At 34.9% G+C, this 20,120-nt stretch overlaps 1 protein-coding gene across 1 annotated transcript in view; it reads right to left on the bottom strand.

Moving 5' to 3' along the window:
• Nucleotides 1-20,120, bottom strand: part of CNTLN (centlein) — a 289,299-nt gene that overhangs the window by 170,632 nt on the left and 98,547 nt on the right. Inside the window, exons 7-8 of the mRNA XM_037061920.1 lie at nt 16,271-16,433; nt 8,254-8,448 (exon numbers count right to left, since the gene is read on the bottom strand). Coding sequence (XP_036917815.1) covers nt 8,254-8,448; nt 16,271-16,433 — 358 coding nt within the window. The remainder of the gene's footprint in view (nt 1-8,253; nt 8,449-16,270; nt 16,434-20,120) is intronic.

Here is a 20,120-nt window from a genome sequence, read left to right on the forward strand (position 1 = left end):
TTCAGGTCTCTACATTTTATTTATATATTATACTTCAGTAAACAGTTTATAAAAAAATTTCAACAGTTTTCTTTTAAGAAACTTTATAAATTATCCTAGAAGTCTTAAATAAGTGCTAAGTCCCAACATTGCCAAGACAGTTTAGAAACACTAAGGAATACTCTCCCGCTGTCATAAACCATTTTGCCTTCCCCTCCAACTGATCACAAAAAAGAGTGAGTGAAAGCAGCAAACACCAGGATACCCACTGAAAGAGGAAACCCAACAACAAAGGAACCACCAACACATACAACAGAAGAAGGTGAAGGAGGGAGTGGAAGCCACACTAACCTCAATCCAGGACCCATCTGGAAATACAACTAAATAGTGGAGAAACTACCCAGTACAAACAACTACACGACAAAGAAAATCCTCAAAACCTTGGACACATGGAAGAACTAGCTTCAACACAACCCGCCCTTACCATCACAACAAAATACAAGAGGTGGTGGACAGAGTGACCCTCAGTTAACCAACTGGTGGGAGGGACCCACAAAAGAAAAACCCCAAAACCATCAAAACCCAAAGACAAACACAGAGCCAACTTAGACGACAGCCCAAGACCAGTGAGTTTGGGCAATCAAGGAGACCACACCACTAAATCTCACAGGTATTCTACCACAGAAGTTCACACCATAAACCAAGGAAGCCAGAACAAATCTATTTAAGAAGCTGAGGATAACAAGAAGAGTCTCACAAACAATAGGAAGACAAAGAAACAATCGCCAATGAAAGGAAAAGAGGAAGCTTCAGAAAGAATGCTAGATGAAATAGAGGCAAATCAGCTATCAGATATTGAATTCAAAGCACTGGTTATCAGGAACTTCAAAGAGCTCACAATGAGCTACCAGAAACTACAGGGGAACTATAATGAACTCACTGCAAACTATATAAACATGAAATAGGAAATAGAAACTATCAGCAAGTGCCAAGAGGAAATGAAGAATACAATTTCTGAACTGAAGAACACAGTGGAAGGAATCAAAAGCAGGATCGATGAAGCAGAAAATTGGATCAGCGAGTTGGAGGACAAAGTAGAAGAAAACACCCAGAAAGAGCAAGAAAAGGAAAAGAGGCTCAGAAAGAATGAAGAGAGGTTAAGAGAAATGCAAGACACTATGAAATGTAATAATATCCAAATAATAGGGATACCAGAAGGAGAAGAAGAAGAGCAAGAGATAGAAAACCTATTTGAAAAAGTAATGATGGAAAACTTCCCTGATTTGATAAGAGAAAAAGTCACACAAATCCAAGAAACACAAAGAGTTCCAATGAAGAAGAACCTAAAGAGGCCCAGGTCAACACATATCATAATTAAAATGACAAAACTCCAAGACAAAGAGAGAATTTTAAAGGCAGCAAGGGAGAAAGAGGAAGTAACATATGAGGGAGCCCCAATAAAATTAGCAGCTGACTTCTCAATGGAAATGCTCCAAGCAAGAAGAGAATGGCAAGAAATACTCCAAGTAATGAGAACCAGAGGCCTGCAACTAAGGCTACTTTACCCAGCAAGGCTCTCAATCAAGATAGAAGGCAAAACAAAAAGAGCTCTCAAGACAAAAGAAGTCTAAAAAATACACCTCCACCAAACCAGCTCTGCAAGAGATGCTAAAGGGACTGCTCTAAGGAAAGGAAGGAAAAGAGAGAGACAGAGAAAAACACAGGTACAAAAATGACAAGGAATAAGTACCTATCAATAATAACCTTAAACACAAATGGATTAAATGCTCCAATCAAAAGACATAGAACAGCTGAATGGATAAGAAAGCATGACCCACACATATGCTGCCTACAAGAGACCCACCTCAGGTCACAAGACCACCACAGTTACAGACTAAACGTGAAAGGATGGAAACAAATTTTCCAAGGAAACAGACAGGAAAAAAAAGCCAACATAGCAATACTCATATCAGACAAAATAGACTTCAACAAAAGGGCCATAAAGAGAGACCCAGAAGGTCACTTCATAATACTGAAGGGAAGAATCCACCAGGGAGAGAAAAAATGTAAGTATATATTCACCCAACATAGAAACACCCAAATACATAAAGAAAATCTTGGAGGACATCAAGAAAGATATTGACAGCAACACAATTATAGTCGGGAATTTTAACACCCTGCTGTCAAAAACGGACAGATCTTCTAAACAAAATATCAACAAAGATATTGTGGCACTGAACAATGCCCTAGATGATATGGATTTAACTGATATATAGAGAGAGAGCCCTTCATCTGAAAGAAGCTAAATATATATTCTTTTCAAATGCACATGGAACATTTTCAAAGATAGACCACATCATAGGACAAAAAACAAGCCTCAACAAATTCAAGAAAATTGAAATCCAAGCATTTTCACCGACCACATGGGACTGAAACTAGAAACCAACCTCAAGGAAAAAAATGCAAAATACTCAAAATCATGGACATTGAATAGCATGTTATTAAACCATGAATAGACCAAGAATGAAATTAGGAAAGAAATCAAAGTTTCTGGAAACAAATGAAAATGAACTCACAACAACCCAGAACTTATGGGACACAGTGAAGGCAATCCTGAGACAGAAGTTCATAGCAATACAGGCCTACATAAAAAAGATAAAAACATTTCAAACAAACAACCTAACCCTATGCCTACAAGAACTCAAGGAACAACAACAAAGACAGCCCAGAGCAAGTGGAAGGAAGGAAATAACCAAGATCGGAACAGAATTAAATGACATAGAGACTAAAAGCACAATTCTAAGGATCAATAAGTCTAGGCGCTGGTTCTTTGAAAGAGAAATAAATTGACAAGCCCTTAAGCAGGCTCATCAAGAAAAGAAGAGAGAGGGCCCAAATACACACAATCAGAAATGAAAGAGGAAAGATTACAACTGACACCACAGAAACAGAAGGGACTGTCAGAAAGTACTATGAAGAACTGTATGCCAAGAAATTTGAAAACCTAGGTGAAATGGAAAAATTTCTATAAAAATATAATCTTCCAAAACTCAATGAAGAAGCAGAAAGCCTGAGCAGACCAGTAACAGCAGATGAAATTGAAACAGTAATCAAAAAACTCCCAACGCACAAAAGCCCTGGACCAGAGGGTTGCACAGGAGAATTCTACACACCATTTAAAAAAGAGTTAACCCCTATCCTTCACAGATTATTTCAAAAAATCCAAAATAATGGAAGACTCCCAAACTCTTTTTATGAAGCCAGCATCATCCTAATCCCAAAATCAGTAAAGACACAACAAAGAAAGAAAACTTCAGGCCAATATCACTGATGAATATAGATGCTAAAATCCTCAACAAAATATTGGCAAACCGCACCCAACAATACATTAAAAAGATCATACACCATGACCAAGTGGGATTCATCCCGGGGATGCGAGGATGGTACAATATTCTCAAATCAGTAAATGTAATACATCACATAAACAAAAGCAAAGACAAAAATAACATGGTCATATCACTAGATGCAGAAAAAGCATGTGATAATATACAGCACTCATTTATGATAAAAGCACTCAGCAAAGTGAGAACACAGGGAGTATTCTTCAACATAATAAAGGCCATATATGAGAGACCTAAAGCCAACATCATACTCAATGGGCAAAAACAAAAAGCGTTTCCACTAAGGTCAGGAACAAGGCAAGGTTGTCCACTTTCACCACTTCTATTCAATATAATATTGGAAGTTTTAGCCACAAAAATCAGACAAGAAAAGGAAATGAAAGGCATCCAAATTGAACAGCAAGAAACAAAACTGTCACTGTTTGCAGATGACATGATAGTGTACATGGAAAATCCTTTAGACTCCACCAAAAAACTGCTCGATCTAATAAAAGAATTTGGCAAAACAGCGGGATACAAAGTCAATATCCAGATATCAAAGGCATTTTTGTATACCAACAATGAAGCAGCAGAAGCAGAAAGCAAGAAAAAAATATCATTTGATATAGCAAAAAGAAAAATAAAATACCTAGGAATAAACCTAACCAAGGAGGTAAAAAAACTGTATGCAGAAAATTATACAACACTGAAGAAGGAAATCAAGGAAGAAACAAACAAATGGAAACATATACTGTGTTCATGGATTGGAAGAATTAACATCATCAAAATGTCCATACTACCCAAATTTACAGATTGAACGAAATACCTATTAAAGTACCAATGGCATATTCCACAGACATAGAACAGACACTTCAAAAATTTATATGGAACCATAAATAACCCTGAATAGCTGCTGCAATTTTGAGAAAGAAGAGCAAAGTAGGAGATATCACAATACCTGATACCAAACTGTACTACAAGGCCACTGTAATCAAAACAGCCTGGTACTGGCATAAAAACAGGCACATAGACCAATGGAACAAAACAGAGAGCCCAGAAATAAACTCAAGTCTCTACAGTCAATTAATATTCAACAAAGGAGGCAGTAACATAAAATGGAGTAAAAATAGCCTCTTCAACAAATGGTGTTGGGAGAACTGGACAGCTATGTGCAAAAAAAAGAAAAAAAGAATTTGAGCACCAACTTACACCAGACACAAAAATAAATTCAAGGTGGATAAAAGACTTAAATATAAGCCATGACACCATTAAAGTCCTAGAGGAGAACATAGGCAGGACAATCTCATATATTTCACACAGCAGCATTTTCACTGATATGTCCCCTAGAGCAAGGGACGTAAAGGAAAGAATAAACAAATGGGATCTCATAAAAATTAAAAGCTTCTGCACAGTTAAAGAAAACAGTATTAACATAAAAAGAGAACCAACCATATGGAGAAACATAGTTGCCAGTGATACCTCAGACAAGGGTTGAATCTTCAAAATATACAAAGAACTTACAGGACTTCACTCTTAGAAGACAAGCAACCCAATTAAAAACTGGGCAAAGGACTTGAACAGACACTTCTCCAAGGAGGACATACAGAGGATCCAGAGACATGAAAAGATGCTCAGCATCACTAGCTATCAGAGAGATGCAAATTAGAACCACAATGAGATACAACTTCATACCAGTCAGAATGGCCATCATAAACAAAGCAACAAAGGACAAGTGTTGGAGAGGTTACAGAGAAAAGGGATCCCTACTACACTGTTGGGTAGATTGCAGACTGGTACAACCACTATGGAAAACAGTATGGAAATTTTCTCAGAAAACTAAAAATGGATCTGCCCAGCAATTCCACTGCTAGGATTATATCCTAAGAACCCTGAAACACCAATCCAAAAGAACTTATGCACCCCAATGTTCGTAGCAGCACAATTTACAATAGCCAAGTGCTGGAAGCAACCTAAGTGCCCATCAGTAAATGAATGGAACCAAAAGTATGGTACATTTACACAACGAAATTCTATGCAGCAGAAAGAAAGGAGATCCCACCCTTTGCAACAGCATGGATGGAACTGGAAAGCATTATGCTGAGTGAAATAAGCCAGGCAGTGAAAAACAAATACCATATGATCTCACCTTTAACAGGAACCTACACAACAAAACAAACAAACAAGCAAAATATAACCAAAAACACTGAAATAGAGAAGAAACTGACACGGACCAGAGGGGAGAGGGGAGGATTTTTGAGGGAAAGGGGGAAGAAGGGTTTACAGGAACAAGTATAAAGGACACATGGACAAAAACTAAGGGGGGTTGGAAATGGGAGGGAGGTGGGGAGCATCAGTGGGGTGAACTGGGGTAGGAGTAAAAGACAGAAAACTGTACTTGAACAATTAAAATAAATAGAAAAAAAGAAATTCTAAGGAAGTAGGAGATTAGTAAATACAGACTTTTGAAGCTATATTAAATAAGACAATATAATACTGTATAGGTACACAGAGAGTACAGAATCTAGAAAGAATTTCACAAACATACTGAACTAGGATATATGAGAGAAGTAGCCTAGCAATAAACAAGAAAAAGGGGGATCATCCAACAGGTTGAACTGGAAAAACTGATTATTGTTTAGGGAAAAATCAATTAAAAATGGGTCCTTTATACTGTAGGCAAAAGACAATTCTGACTAAATTATTAATATAAATGACATAAGCAAGGTTTTACAAACTCTTTGAGCAAAACAGAGGTGCAACTATTTCTGTCTTTGGAGTAGAGAAAGATTTTTATTAAGATCAAACACTAACTATAAAAGATTAATTTGTCTAAATTAAAATTAAGAATTTCCATTCATCAAATGGTACCTTCATGAAAATGAAAAGACTCACAATGAATCAAGGTATGTGCCACACATTTAACACACTAGAGATTAATTTCAAGAACATAAAAACTTTTTAAAATCAATTTTTAAAATCCAGTATAAGATTTAAAAAACATACATAGAGATTTTGCACAGGAAAGTACACATTTGGCTCGTAATCATTTAAAGATATATTTGATCAGTAATATATACATGAAAATCAAAATGAAATTACTTTATACAAATCAACTGTCAACAAACTAAGAAGTCTGACAATTCCAAGTGTTAAGGAGGATGAGAACGAACCATATCTCTTAAATACTGTTGGTGAGAGTAAAACTAATGAAAATCACTTTGAAAATAAGTTCTTGGTATTTCATGAAAGTAACTTTTCACTCTCTAAACCTACACTTTTCATTCCTAGATATTTTTTCCACAAAAATGTTTGTACGTGTCTATCAAGAATCATGTGTGTACAAAAATATCAATTGCAGCATTATTCATTATATATAGCCCAAATCTGGAAATAATCAAAATATTCATGTACAAATAAATGTACAATGTTATGATATAAACACAGCAATATTTTAAATCACTAAAAATAAATGATCAGTTATGCCAAACAACATAGATGAATCTTAGTAACGTAATGAGCCAAAACTGCCAAGCCCCAAGGCAATATGTGTTTATAAATGACAATACTAAACAATGTACTATTTTCTCATAAATATATATGTGCTAAAACACATAATTTGATGATTTTTGATTAAAATTCATCAAAATAATAAGCAGTTTCATAGTCATGTCTGGTGAGAGTATCAGGTCACCAGATAAAGGAACATACAAGTGAATGTAAGACATTAGTAATGTTATAGTCCTTGGGTTAGCTGGTGGAACCAAGGGTGTTTACTGTAATAAACAAACAAATTAATTAAATGAATAAAATAGGTCTATGCATGTACCATAATATTGTATCATGATACAATTTTTTGATTAATGAAATTCTATGAACTTGATGGCTAAAAAATGCAATATAATAAAATATAAAGTTAAGAATTGTGTTAAGGTTGAAGTGTTAGTCAGCAAGACAAAATACGCTACGTTCAAAAATTACTGTTTCTGCAATCATAATGAACATTTCATCACACAATTATCAGCTTCTGTTAATTCCATTTCTGAGCTGAATTAATAAGTACTAAAATTTAAAGGAATACAGAATGGCAAAAACACACGAATTTATAGAAATAGGATTTTTTTTACAATATATATTTAGAGCTGACACTTACCTTAAAGATTACCTAAAAAGAAGCAAGCACCAATGAGTATTTGCTACATGCCAAGCTCTGAACTTGATGTGCATTATTAAATCATTAATCCTCAAAAACTATAACAAAGATACCATTAACATCAACATTTTATTTGTGAAGAAACTTTGGCTAAAAGGGTTAAAGAAATCTGTTCAAGTTCACAAAGCTCACAGAGTTGTAATTTAATCCCAAGTTTATTTCAATCTTGAACCTGAGTATTTATATATACACTTGTAGTACCTCCCTTAATAGCACAGTATATAGATAGAAAGCTCAACTGAACCATCAAAATCACACATCAAGGTAGTGGCAGGACCAGGACTTCAAAGGTATTAAGTACCATATACCAGGTACTATAAAAAGCACTTTATGAGACTTCCTATTCAGTACTCTTCCCATTCCATTACCTCATCCAGTTAAAAGGTCTCAAAATGGGCATGACCAATTTATTTTCTCTTCATTAGTGGAAATCAGCAAACTGTTTCATCAGAACAACTACACCAGACATACCCTGTATTTCTACATTCATTTCTCTATGAATCTACATTGTGTATATTCATGTATCCACATTCATGTATACAAAGAGTATAAAAATAGCACAACATAAAACTATCTGCCACAATTTATACTCTAATACTTAGAAAATTATATGCTTTAGTCAATTGTAGGAGAGGATTTAATATGATATTGCAATGGGCAATGTTTCTAGAAAACGTCTCTCACCTGCTCCGAGTGGTCTGAGTCACTTTCTTGAGGTAAAGGACATGGTGATCTTTGTAATTCCTGAAGCTTTTCTTTTAATTTAGCATTTTCTTGCTCTTTTTGAGAGAGCTGATCCTGAAGACTAACAACACTTTGCCGGAGCATAGCTTCACTTGATTTTGTGGTTTCAAAACAAATATGTAACTCATTGTAAAGCTGTTTCAAAAAATACATTCAAATCTATTAATAACCAAATAAAATAGTTATGTCTGTGTATATATCCAATATATACACACATGTATATATATATATATATCAGGATTATAAATGACATAGTCCTTGCCTCAAGTTATTTTAATAGACTAGGAGGGAAAACAATATATAAACACATGGAAAACTAAACAATATCAATTATCAATACAAAATCACAATTGATACTTTAAAAAACAGTATGTATTATTGGCCAGCACAATATAGGAAAACGTGCTGTATTAACCTTAGAGGGCTCCTTAAAAAAAAGGACTTCAACTGAGTCATGGTGGTATTATAGAAACCGAATAAAAATAAAAAGTCATTCTAAAAGTGGCAGAAATGTGAAAAAATATTGTACAATGATAGGAAAGGACAAAAGGGAGCATAAAATATATCAGCCTGATTGGACTTAGTATGTGTGTACTTTGAAAGAGTCAAAAAAAACAAGAGTCTTTCACTGACAGCTTATTAGGTTTGTTCTTGACTGATATATATATATATATATATATATATATATATATATATATGTTATATATATATGTAAAATCAGTTCTTAACCAATTATCCCATTTAGGATAAATAAGCATATACTGCTTAAGGAGGGGAAGAGGGGCAGAAGGAATAATAAGAGACAAAATCAGGCAATATGACTATGAATGGAACATAAAGACACCTGAGTGCCAGGTTAAAGAGGATGGACTTGTTCCTATAAACAACAGGGAATCATTCAAGACCTTGAACAGAGTGTGATAAAATAGAAGTAATGTTCTAAAGGCACCAGAGATTACTAATTTTTTTAGCTCAAAGCAACATGCATTAAACAAATTTAAAACTAGAGTTTATTAAAACTGTGAGATAGCATATGGTACATAAGTGGTATCATACAGAGAATCAAATATGGTTAACAATGGTATGCCTCCAATACTCATAAACGTGTTTCTGATGAAAATCTTAACTTTTGATTGTGATTTAATGAGGCATAATTCATTTTGTGTTAACTGATTTACATAAAGAATCCATACGTATATTTGCTGATGAGACAAGAAAAGTGATCCAAGAGCTAAGATTCATGTTGCTGAAATATGTGTTAAGATTATATGCATGAAATCCCTATATATAAGGCTAATGATAAGATTTTATAACAAAAGTAAAATCCCAAATGAGAGAATGTCAAAATTATGTAGTTAATTTAGTAAGTTCTTAGCTGGAGAGAATCTTCTATTACTGGACCTTGCTTTACGGGAAGAAACCTAACTCCACCAAAGATGGCAGTGTTCTTTTCTGTATGTATGCTATACTTTAATTTCTAAAAGTTTAAATTTTAAAAAAGGGTTGTGAAATCTCTTTCCATAATACTTTTTCTCCAACATATACTTTATCATAAAGTATATGATAAAGACTCTCCAAACCATTCCTCTGACATATAATTACTTCAGTACACTTTTTAACTTTCTATAAGGGATTACACCTCTATATTATTGTAGAAACTTTAAATAATCCATTTCTCTTTACAGCCAAAGTCTAAGAAATATTAATAAAGCTCCATATATGGCTTATACAGAATTTCAGGACATAAAGTTGTACTTTCCTTTCCAATTACCTTTATACCAGGGAGTATGTCCAATGTCCTTTCCACAGCTGATACCGTCAGATAATCGAGGAGGGAAGAGAGAGTAGGAACCTGACAGCTTTGAGGAACAATGAAGGAATCAGAGCAGGCCCTATGGTGACCTACCTATGCTATGTTGCTTTCATGATTGAGTTCAGGGCAAAAAAGAAAAAAGCAAAATCCTGAGACAGAGCAAAGCTGGTTAGAAAGATTAGTTTAAAGGTTTTTGAACCACTTTTTCTTATTTGTATGCTTATTAGGACTAACCAGTTTTACCCAATCGGCACAAATTAATCTCTTTAGGGGAAAAAGACAGAAAATACTATTACTAAAGAATTTACATATTTCCAAGCCCTGGCTGGTGTAGCTCAGTTGATTGAGCGCGGGTCTGCGAACCACAAGATCGCGGTTCGACTCCCAGTCAGGGCACACACCTGGGTTGCAGGCCAGTTCCCAGCAGGAGACTCATGAGAGGCAACCATACATTGATATTTCTCTCCTTCTCTCCTTCCCTTCCCCTCTAAAGTTAAATAAATAAAATCTAAAAAAAAAAAAGAATTTACATATTTCCAATTATACATCAGTAAAAAAATTTTAAAATAATGAACAGATTTTGAATATTTGAGAATCTCATGAATATTGGTAAGTGTCAAAAAACTCCTGATTTCCCTCCCACTGCCCAAGGTGCAAGCACGCCAATGGTGTGTGGTTAGGATTGAGAATCAATTTACTGCCATTAGTGCCAAGTATGTTGTGCACTTTTCTCTTCGGTGTCATGTCTTAGGATCTTCCTTCGGATATAAGGCCCTGTGTCTATTCACTTATGGAAGAAGGCTCTACCTTTCTTCCCATAAATTACTTTATTGTTGTTCAATTACAATTGTCTGCATTTTCTCCTCACCATTCCCCCCTTACCCTAGCCAATCACTAGCCATCAAAGAGATGCAAATTAAAACCACAGTGAGATACCACTTTACACCAGTCAGAATGGCCATCATAGACAAAGCAACAAGTAAGTGTCGGAGAGGATGTGGAGAAAAGGCAACCGTAGTGCACTTTTGCTGGGAATGCAGACTGGGGCAGCCACTGTGGAAAGCAGTATGGAATTTACTTAGAAAACTAAAAATGGAGCTACCTTTTGACTCAAAAGGCTCTATCTTTAGTATCTCTTCTTTTGTCTCTTCTCTCCCTTCTGCTTTGTTTCAATAAAAATGAAGACTAACAGCAATCTCCTTGTGTTCTTTACTTTGCTCACTCTGCCACACACTTTATGCGATTGTACTCCTTCTTATTCAGAAGTTGCTCTGACCTGATCTGCTGTGACTGGGTGGGCAACTCTAGACACTGAGGCAAAATTTCTCTGAAAAATATCCATGGTTCCAAGCAACGGGTAAAAAAGAACTGAGAAAGCCTGAAACAGATGATCTAGACTAGCCCTGCTCCAGGAATTGGAACAAAGTCTATCCTATCCCTTTTTCATATTCCAATGTACACATACTACTTGCATATTTTTTTGATAGCTGGTTGGGCTTCACTTATAATAAGACTACTTAGTTGTGAACTTGAGTAAAGGACACAAAGACAGCCTTTAGCCATTTTTAATTCTAGGCCAAGCCTACCAGTACATTTGGCTAAAAATGCCTTCAACGAGGGTAAGATTATTTTTATTTCTAAGTACTCTGTGGTGATAGAGCCTTAGGATAATAGAATATTTCTCCAGAAGATCTTGCAAGGATGTAAAGGTTTAGAGTGTTCCAGTTCCCTAGTTAAATACCATCTTATTTTCATCTCATTAATAATAGTAGAGTAAGTAAAAAAAAAGTTCTCAATTGAGTAAATTAGGTAATATAACTAATTCATTTCATCTGCACTGGTTTAGGCATCTTGACTAACTTTTTCCCTATTAGCAATCACAATTGTTTATAGGAGTTTTCAGAAAGGCTATTTTTTCTACAATTTCTTTGTCAGAAAAAAATGAAGTGGATCATAGTCTTTCGCTAGATTCTGGCCTATGCAAACACTTAACCATATAGTCCCCTATATACTTTAAAAGTATCATCCTTATAATTCATGAGTAACTTATTATGCTTACTCTTCTTCATGCTATCTTTTGTTGAAAAGAGGTTAAAAGGATCTCCAAGAAACAGAAAGCACATTAATTCCAGAAATAGGACCCCAAACTCCACGTCCTTCCATTTTCAGGGGCTGAGACTGCAGATCTCTTTCAGCCACATTTTCATTAGTGTGGTGGAACAAGGTGGTATTTTATTTACCATAAAAATGAAAACATATGCTCTGAGACCCAATGACTAATTTGTTTAAAGAATGTATTTTCCATAAATAGTGTGCAAGCATACTATTTGCTACTCTGATTGACACAATAAATCCTTCAGGTGAAAAGTAGACCTGTTCATAGTAGAAAAATAAGAAGGAAAAATCCAGATTTCACACAGTTTAAATTAAAAGTATGTATCACCTAACTCCTTATTTTTCTGTATTGATATTAGCTCATGTCATGTGATCATCATTAAATAGAATAAACATGTTAGGTGGCCTGGAAATTATAAATACTTATACAATGCCCATCTTTATTTAAATCATACCCATGTATATAAATGATGTGCAAAGGTAGAAAAATGATTAGAACTTAAATAAATGGCTACATATTCAGAGAGAAAACACACTAGCTTAATTTGATTTCACTTGGGTGTTTTTCTTCCAGGGAAACCCTGAACATTATTTTTTAGGTACTTTCACTTATAAAACTCATGATTTATTATGGAGATCTTTGGAAAAATATTATACACTTCTATCCTGTGCTCAAAATTCCTTTTAGTTTTCTCTCTTCACCTTTGTCTCCCTTCCTCATACCTCTCATCCTACCTTTGTGGGCAACTGTTTTTTTAATCTCTTCAGATAATAAAATAGATGCTAATGATATAAATGAACTTAATAAACTGGAGAAAGAAGGAGAAATGGGAGAGAAGCACAAACAATAAAGTGAAGACAAGAGAATTGAGAGAGAGGAGACAGAAACTACATTCATTATAAACAATAAATTAAGAATACCTAACTCTTAAAGAAATAAGCTTTGCAAGAATTGGAGGTAAACTACGAATATAATATTTTAGTTACCTGAGTCTTACAGCTAGTCCACAATTATTATTTAGAAAAAATAAAAGTAATGTATGTGAAAATGTATTTAAAGATCTTAATTTTTAAGTAAATAACTTACTGAATGAGCTATTAAATTATTCAATTTTATTGGGACAATTTTAGAAAAATACATGTATAACAGGAAGAAAGAGAAGTATTAAGTAAAATGCTCTAGAAATAAAATGAATAATTTAATATAAATGAACACTGGAAGTCTGAACAGTAGCATACTGTTTATTTATTTACAGATCACACTGTAAATAAAGTAGTGTGATCATTTCCAAATTCAAAAATCCTGAACTCTAAAACTAAAACGTTTCTTAGGAAAATAAAAGCAAGTCTAATGAAAAATCTTCAGGTCAAAAAGTTAAAAACTGCAACGTTACAGGGAAAAATAGCAAATCTGTACAATCAGTGGCTGAAGAACAATGATTGGAACTGTTTTCATAGAGAATGGTAACAAGGCTATATTTAAATATAAATCACCATGGGTATGGGGACATTAAGCAAAAACTAAGAAAGAAATGTTTGAGCTAAATGTACAAGTAAAAAAGAGAAAAAATTAAAGTTTCTAATAAGGTACAATTTTTCAAGTCATTTTAGCAATAGAGACTGGTTTAAAAACAAAAGCATAATGGTCGGAATTGCTTCTTCTTTTTTCTGATGCGTAGTATTCCATTGTGTTATGTCCCACAGTTTTTTAAGCCATCTATCTATTGATGGGCACTTAAGCTACCCTTTGCCACAGCATGGATGGAGTTGTAGACTACTATGCTAAGTGAAACAAACCAGCCAGTGAAAAACAAATACCATATGATCTCACTTATAAGAAGAATCTAATGAACAAAATACACTAAAGAGCAAAACAGAACCAGAGACACTGAACAGCCAGACAGCTGCCAGAGGGGATGGGGGGGAAGGAATGGTGGAAAGAAGGGGAAGGGATTAGTCAAAGAACATGTTATCAATGACCCATGGACATGGTGTGGGGGTTGACTGTGGGGAGGTGCTGGGCAGAGGAGGGCAAAGGGGGGAAAATTGGGACAACTGTAATAAAATAAATAAGAATAAAACAATAGAAAGCAAAGTTTAAAAAAAAGAATTTTAAAGACTGTGTAAACCATCATATTTAATCAAACAATCATGCTCTTTCCAAGATTTGTTGACTGAAGACAATGACAAAACCCTTCTTTTCCTTGAAATTGACTTCATTAGAGAGGCTATGGAAGCATATGTAGAACTTTGTAAAATAAAAAGAGTGTAAAAGAAAAAAAGAAACGAAAGCATAATGGACAATCCTACTTTAAAAATAAGGTGGAGCTGGCTCTGTTGAAGTTGAGAGGATAGGCCCTACCCTTCTACTTGTTATCATTCATGTCCTGAGGGAAACCTGAAGGGAACACATAATATAGATGGAAAAGCATGGTTCCAAAGCATCATTTAAAAGTATGCTGTTAGGAGACTTCTGCCAAGATGGAGGCATAGGTGGAAACACTGTGCCTTCTCCCACAACCAAGTTTGAATACAACAAAGGTTTGGAGAACAAAGACACAGCCAAAGAACAGAAAATTGAATTATACGGAAGTCCGACAACAATGAACCATTCAACCGGGACTGGTAAGGGGCAGAGCCAGCAGCGGAGCAGGGTCAGGCAGGAAAGATCCCCCGGCCCAGGCACGGACCCAGTCGGAGTGCTGGACACACTGACCGCGGTCGCACATTCACGCACAGTGAGACGGACCACGCAGCCCCCAGCGGGCAAACCCAGTGGAGGAGAAGGGGGGAGAAGGTACAGAAAATAGCATAGACAGTAGGTAGAAAATAGATAGGGGGGAGGGCAAGAATAGTAGGGGAAAGATAGAATCTAAAGAACTTGAGACACATGGTTATAAACTAAGGGGGGGGGAGAATGATGGGGGAGGGGGTGTGCAGGGTGGAGGGGAATGAAGGGGGGGAATAGAACAACTGTAATGGTATAATCAATAAAATATATATATTTAAAATTTTTTAAAAATAAAATAAAAGTATGCTGTTAGGCTCCAGACCGGTACCCAAGGTTGCAGGTTTGATCCTCGGTCAGGGCACAGACAAGAATCAACCAATAAATGCATAAATAAGTGGAAAAAACAAACTGATGTCTTTCTTTCTCCCTTCTTCTCTCTCTCTCAAATCAATCAATCAATAGAGTATGTGTTAAAATTTACTTAATGGCTATTTATTTCATATTAATTATAGATATTGAATTTTCATGATGCTTTTTTTAGGTAAAAAATCTCAAAATAATATAAATTGCTCTATTATCCTCTCTAAGACTTTGGTTGCCTCAACTATTCTAAGGGAATAACATCAATTTCACAGGATTGACCTACGTAGGAACTAAAACAAAAACATAAAGGTGTTTATTTTAATTATTAGCTATAATTATTGCTTCTGAGTCATTCAGCATACCTAAATACCTGGGTAAGCCTTCTTGAGGAAATCCTTAAACAACTGTAAAGTAAAATGAATACTCAAAGAAAACACAAAATAAAGAGAAAAAATGCCTGGAAAATACTGATTCTAAAGACCTCACCATTGATCCCAAATACTGATCCTAAAAACCCATTTGTGCTTGTGCAGATTTGTCAAGAAAATAATGCACAAAGCCCATAAGGAAAGACCACGTTAGGTTATAAACTAGAATCACACTTGATGAATAATTTCTCACACACAATCCCCTTCTCCAAATCCGTTTTGGTTTGGGGGCTACAGTCCTAATACGTTTTATAGTAGATATCAAAACTCAAATTTATAAAATAATATCCTACAGAATAAATTCACATCTATATTTTAAATGTTCGGCTTTAACAACCATAAAGAAAACTCACAAAATATTAAATATTACCAAATCAAATCACATTTCATTTTTAATTTTGAAGGAACATATAACAAATGGTGAAATCTGGAAATATAATTGAATTCTACATATTTTATAAGTTCATACATGTAAATTTACATTTTTATGACAGAATAAAAGCATACTTTTTGATATGATATACTTTCTGCTGTATGAACATCTTCCTGATTTCTCAGTACTTTCTGCGTGTCCATGTTCAGAAGCTGCAGCTGCTGGATAAGCTCTGCTTGCTGTGCTGTATGTGCACTATTCTGTTTGTAAAGGTTCTGCAGTTCCTGCAACTCCTTTCTGTGCAAAACAAGCAATAAATAGAGAGAAGCATGCATAAAGATCATCTCTGTTAAATAATTATGTTCACCTAAGGTTATAGATTAGCTTCCATTTTTTCATCTATTATTTTTTACTGCAGGCAAAAATACTAATAAAAGAAATAACATATAATGTATTTAATATTTATCACATACAACTAGGATGTATTGATAGAACTACTATGACTTTCAAAGCCAAATACTTATCAATTTTCCTTTATAGCTTAACAGTAATAAAAACACTGAATATATGGACATAGTACCACCTTCTTACTGAAATGAACTTACACTTCAGTTTCAAGAATTGATAAGTACTGATGCCAATGACAGTTATGAGAGAGTTCTGAATACAGGATAAGTCAACCTTTCATTGTATATTATATATAACTTTAAATTTATTAAAAAGAATTCCAATGGCAAATAAATGAAGTTTTCAAATGAAAGTTCCTTCAAGCACCATCTGTTTGCAACCCCAAGGCCTGGGCTGAAATTCCTGTGACTCCTCTAATCTAGGTTTAGTGAAATGACAAGGCAAAAAAGTAAGAAGGAAGGAGAGCAACATGGAGCAAATCCTGTCCTTCCAACACACCAAGGGTGAAATTGGCAAGTAGGAGATCAAATAAAGAGGTGATGGTAGTAATGACACTAAAGGTCCAGGAAAACCACACCTCAGTGAATGAGATGTCTAGATTCCTATAGTAGTGAATCCTATGTGATACAGGTCATATTTTTTTTTAAAGCTGCATATTCAATTTGAAGAGAAAATATATATAAATATATATTTTACAAGAAAACACTTTATGGTATATATTTTGGAGACTATTTTTTATGTTATTTTATTTAAATAATTTATTTATTTATCTTTAGAGGGGAAGGGAAGGAGAGAGGAAGAGAAACATCAATGTATGGTTGCTTCTCCTGCATCCCCTGCTGGGAACTGGCCCCTGCCTGGAACTAGCCTGCAACCCAGGCACGTGCCCTGACTGGGAATTGAACCGTGATCTTCTGGTTTGCAGGCCCGTGCTCAATCCACTGAGCTACGCCAGCCAGGTGGAGACTATTTTTTAATGGAAACTTTTCTTTAAATGGTGATTCATTCATGTAAGATGAATCTTAAAAGAAAGAAGGAACAAAAGAAATATGCAGTTGTTAAGGATGGATAAATATATGGGAGAAATGAGCTTTGCTTTTTAGAGGGTTGGTATATTAATGTCCTCCTAACACAACAACCCCTATGCCCATAGAAAACATGTACATAGACCATCTGCCCTAGTCATTTCAGGCTGCTATAACAAAATATCAGAGGCTGTAATTTACAAGCAACATAAATTTATTTCACATAGATCTGTAGTCTAGAAATTAGAGGGTCAAGTGTGGTCCCTCTTCAGGGTCATAAACTTCTTGTATCTTCATATGGAGGAAAGCACTTGGCAGGCAGCCCACGGAGGACTCTTAGGAACATTAATCCCACTTATGAGGACTCCACCCTATGACCTAACCACTGCCCAAAGGCCCCACCTCTTGATGCCACCACATTAAGCACTACGATTTCAACATACGACCTTCAGGGGGACACAAACATTCAGACTAAATTACCATCTGTAACTATTCAAAAAACTGAAACTTGCAGAAAATAATAGCTTGAAAACTGAGGAAAGAAGAGGGAAGGGAATAATGGCACAATGCCTCTAGGGAATGTACAATAACACTCACAAAAGGAGGGAAGAGGTAACCCACAGTAATAATGCTTGCTAAGTAGTGCTATTCTTCAAAAATAACATTGGCAAAAATTATCAAAGGGGATAGGCAATGAATGTAGGACAAAATTCTGCCAGAATATATAGTCAAGATATGTGTTAGCCAGGAGAGCTAAGTAAATGTTATATTAGAAAGGGGGCACAGTGGAGATAAAAACAATCTTTTTGACATACGTGCTGGTATTCGTGAAAATATGGATGGGTCTTGAGACTCTATTGCTAGGCAAAATAAGTCAGATGGAAAGAGTCTCCACTATACAATTTCACTCATGTGGAGTATAAAACTGAAATCAACAAATAAACAAGACAAACAAAAACTTACACATAGAGACAACAGTATCCTGGTTACTGCAGGAAAAGAGAGATGACAGGAGATAGAAAAGGTTAAAGGGGAGTGAAATATATGGTGACAAAAGAAGGCTTGATGTTGGGTGGTGAACAATGCAACATAAAGCTAATGTTGAAACCTATATAATTTTATTCATCAATGTCACCCCAACAAAAATAATAAAATTTTTAAAAAAGCATTTGTATAATATCTTACCCAAGGAAAAAAAACCCATACTTTTCAATACAATATAAAACACAGAAAATTTATATCTCCTCCAGTGCAAGGAAACATTTGTTATTTCTTAAAGAGAGGATCAGAATCAGTAGCTGGCTTGCATTTAGGGTCATGTAGAACAAAATATATGTATCTTTCATGAGAAGAAACACAATAGTATCAAGATGTACATGATGTAAGGCACTAGAACATTAAAAATCACCTAAGAAAAGAGCATATTCTTGACATCTCATGCTATCTTCTGGACATACATAGTCTAAGTGTAATGGAAGCATAATCTTATACTATGTAGATATATTTTTTAATCTGTGTCTCCCCACACCATTCTCTGAAAAGTAGATGTGCTAGGATGTATACCAATATCGCAAATATAAAACTCAGAACATGATCAGTATCAAAATAAATAACAAGGCTTACAAAATTCACACATCTGGACTGAATTTGCCTACATTTTGCCTCATTTGAAACAAGTAAAGAAAAACTAGCGGGGCTCTTTTTTAAAGGGAAGTACTTAGAATTAATAAAAAATCAATTTTATTGTACATACTCAAAGGAAATGAGTATCTCTGAGTAGGAGTTACTTAAGGAATTAGGTTTAGAACAAGTATGGGAAAAAAACACTGCACCTCTCTGAATTACTCAGAGAAACCCAAGATGTGAAGACAATCTCAATAAAATCTCTGTGAAGTCAGAAACATTTTTATTCACTGCTATAAACAGAGTACCTAAAATAATTCCATTCCCTTACTACATATTTGCTTTTGTATTAGACACATCTCATGTGACTTTTCAGATTCAGCTTCACTTGCCTTTTAGGTTCATGGTCTTTAGCTATACCTCAGCCTATTAACCATTTCATCCTATGAAATTCATACAGTTTATGAATGAACTATACTTTATACAGTTTATAAAGTATAAAGTTATACTTTATAACCAAAGTATAACTTTGGTTATATTTTGCTTGCTTATTTGTTTTGTTGATGAGGTTCCACTTATAGGTGAGATCATATGGTATTTGTCTTTCACTGCTTGGTTTATTTCACTTAGCATAATGCTCTCCAGATCCATCCATGCTATTGTGAAGGGTAGGAGCTCCTTCCTTCTTTCTGCTGTGTAGTATTCCATTGTGTAAATGTATCACAGTTTTTTTCATCCACTCATTTACTGATGATGTGGCACTTAGCTCTCTTTAGAGTCAACTTTGATAAATAAGACAGAGGGTTTCAGACAGCTTCTCTAAGTTATTCTAAAGTTTAAAAAATCTTCATTACTTATACAAACAAAGATTTATTGCCAGATCACATTACGCATGGATTTACTCTAAGACCCAAAATAAAGCAATGAA

Source organism: Sturnira hondurensis, unplaced genomic scaffold (genome assembly GCF_014824575.4).
Source record: "Sturnira hondurensis isolate 20B ecotype Veracruz unplaced genomic scaffold, ASM1482457v3 Scaffold0013559, whole genome shotgun sequence".
Taxonomy (NCBI): Eukaryota; Metazoa; Chordata; class Mammalia; order Chiroptera; family Phyllostomidae; genus Sturnira; species Sturnira hondurensis.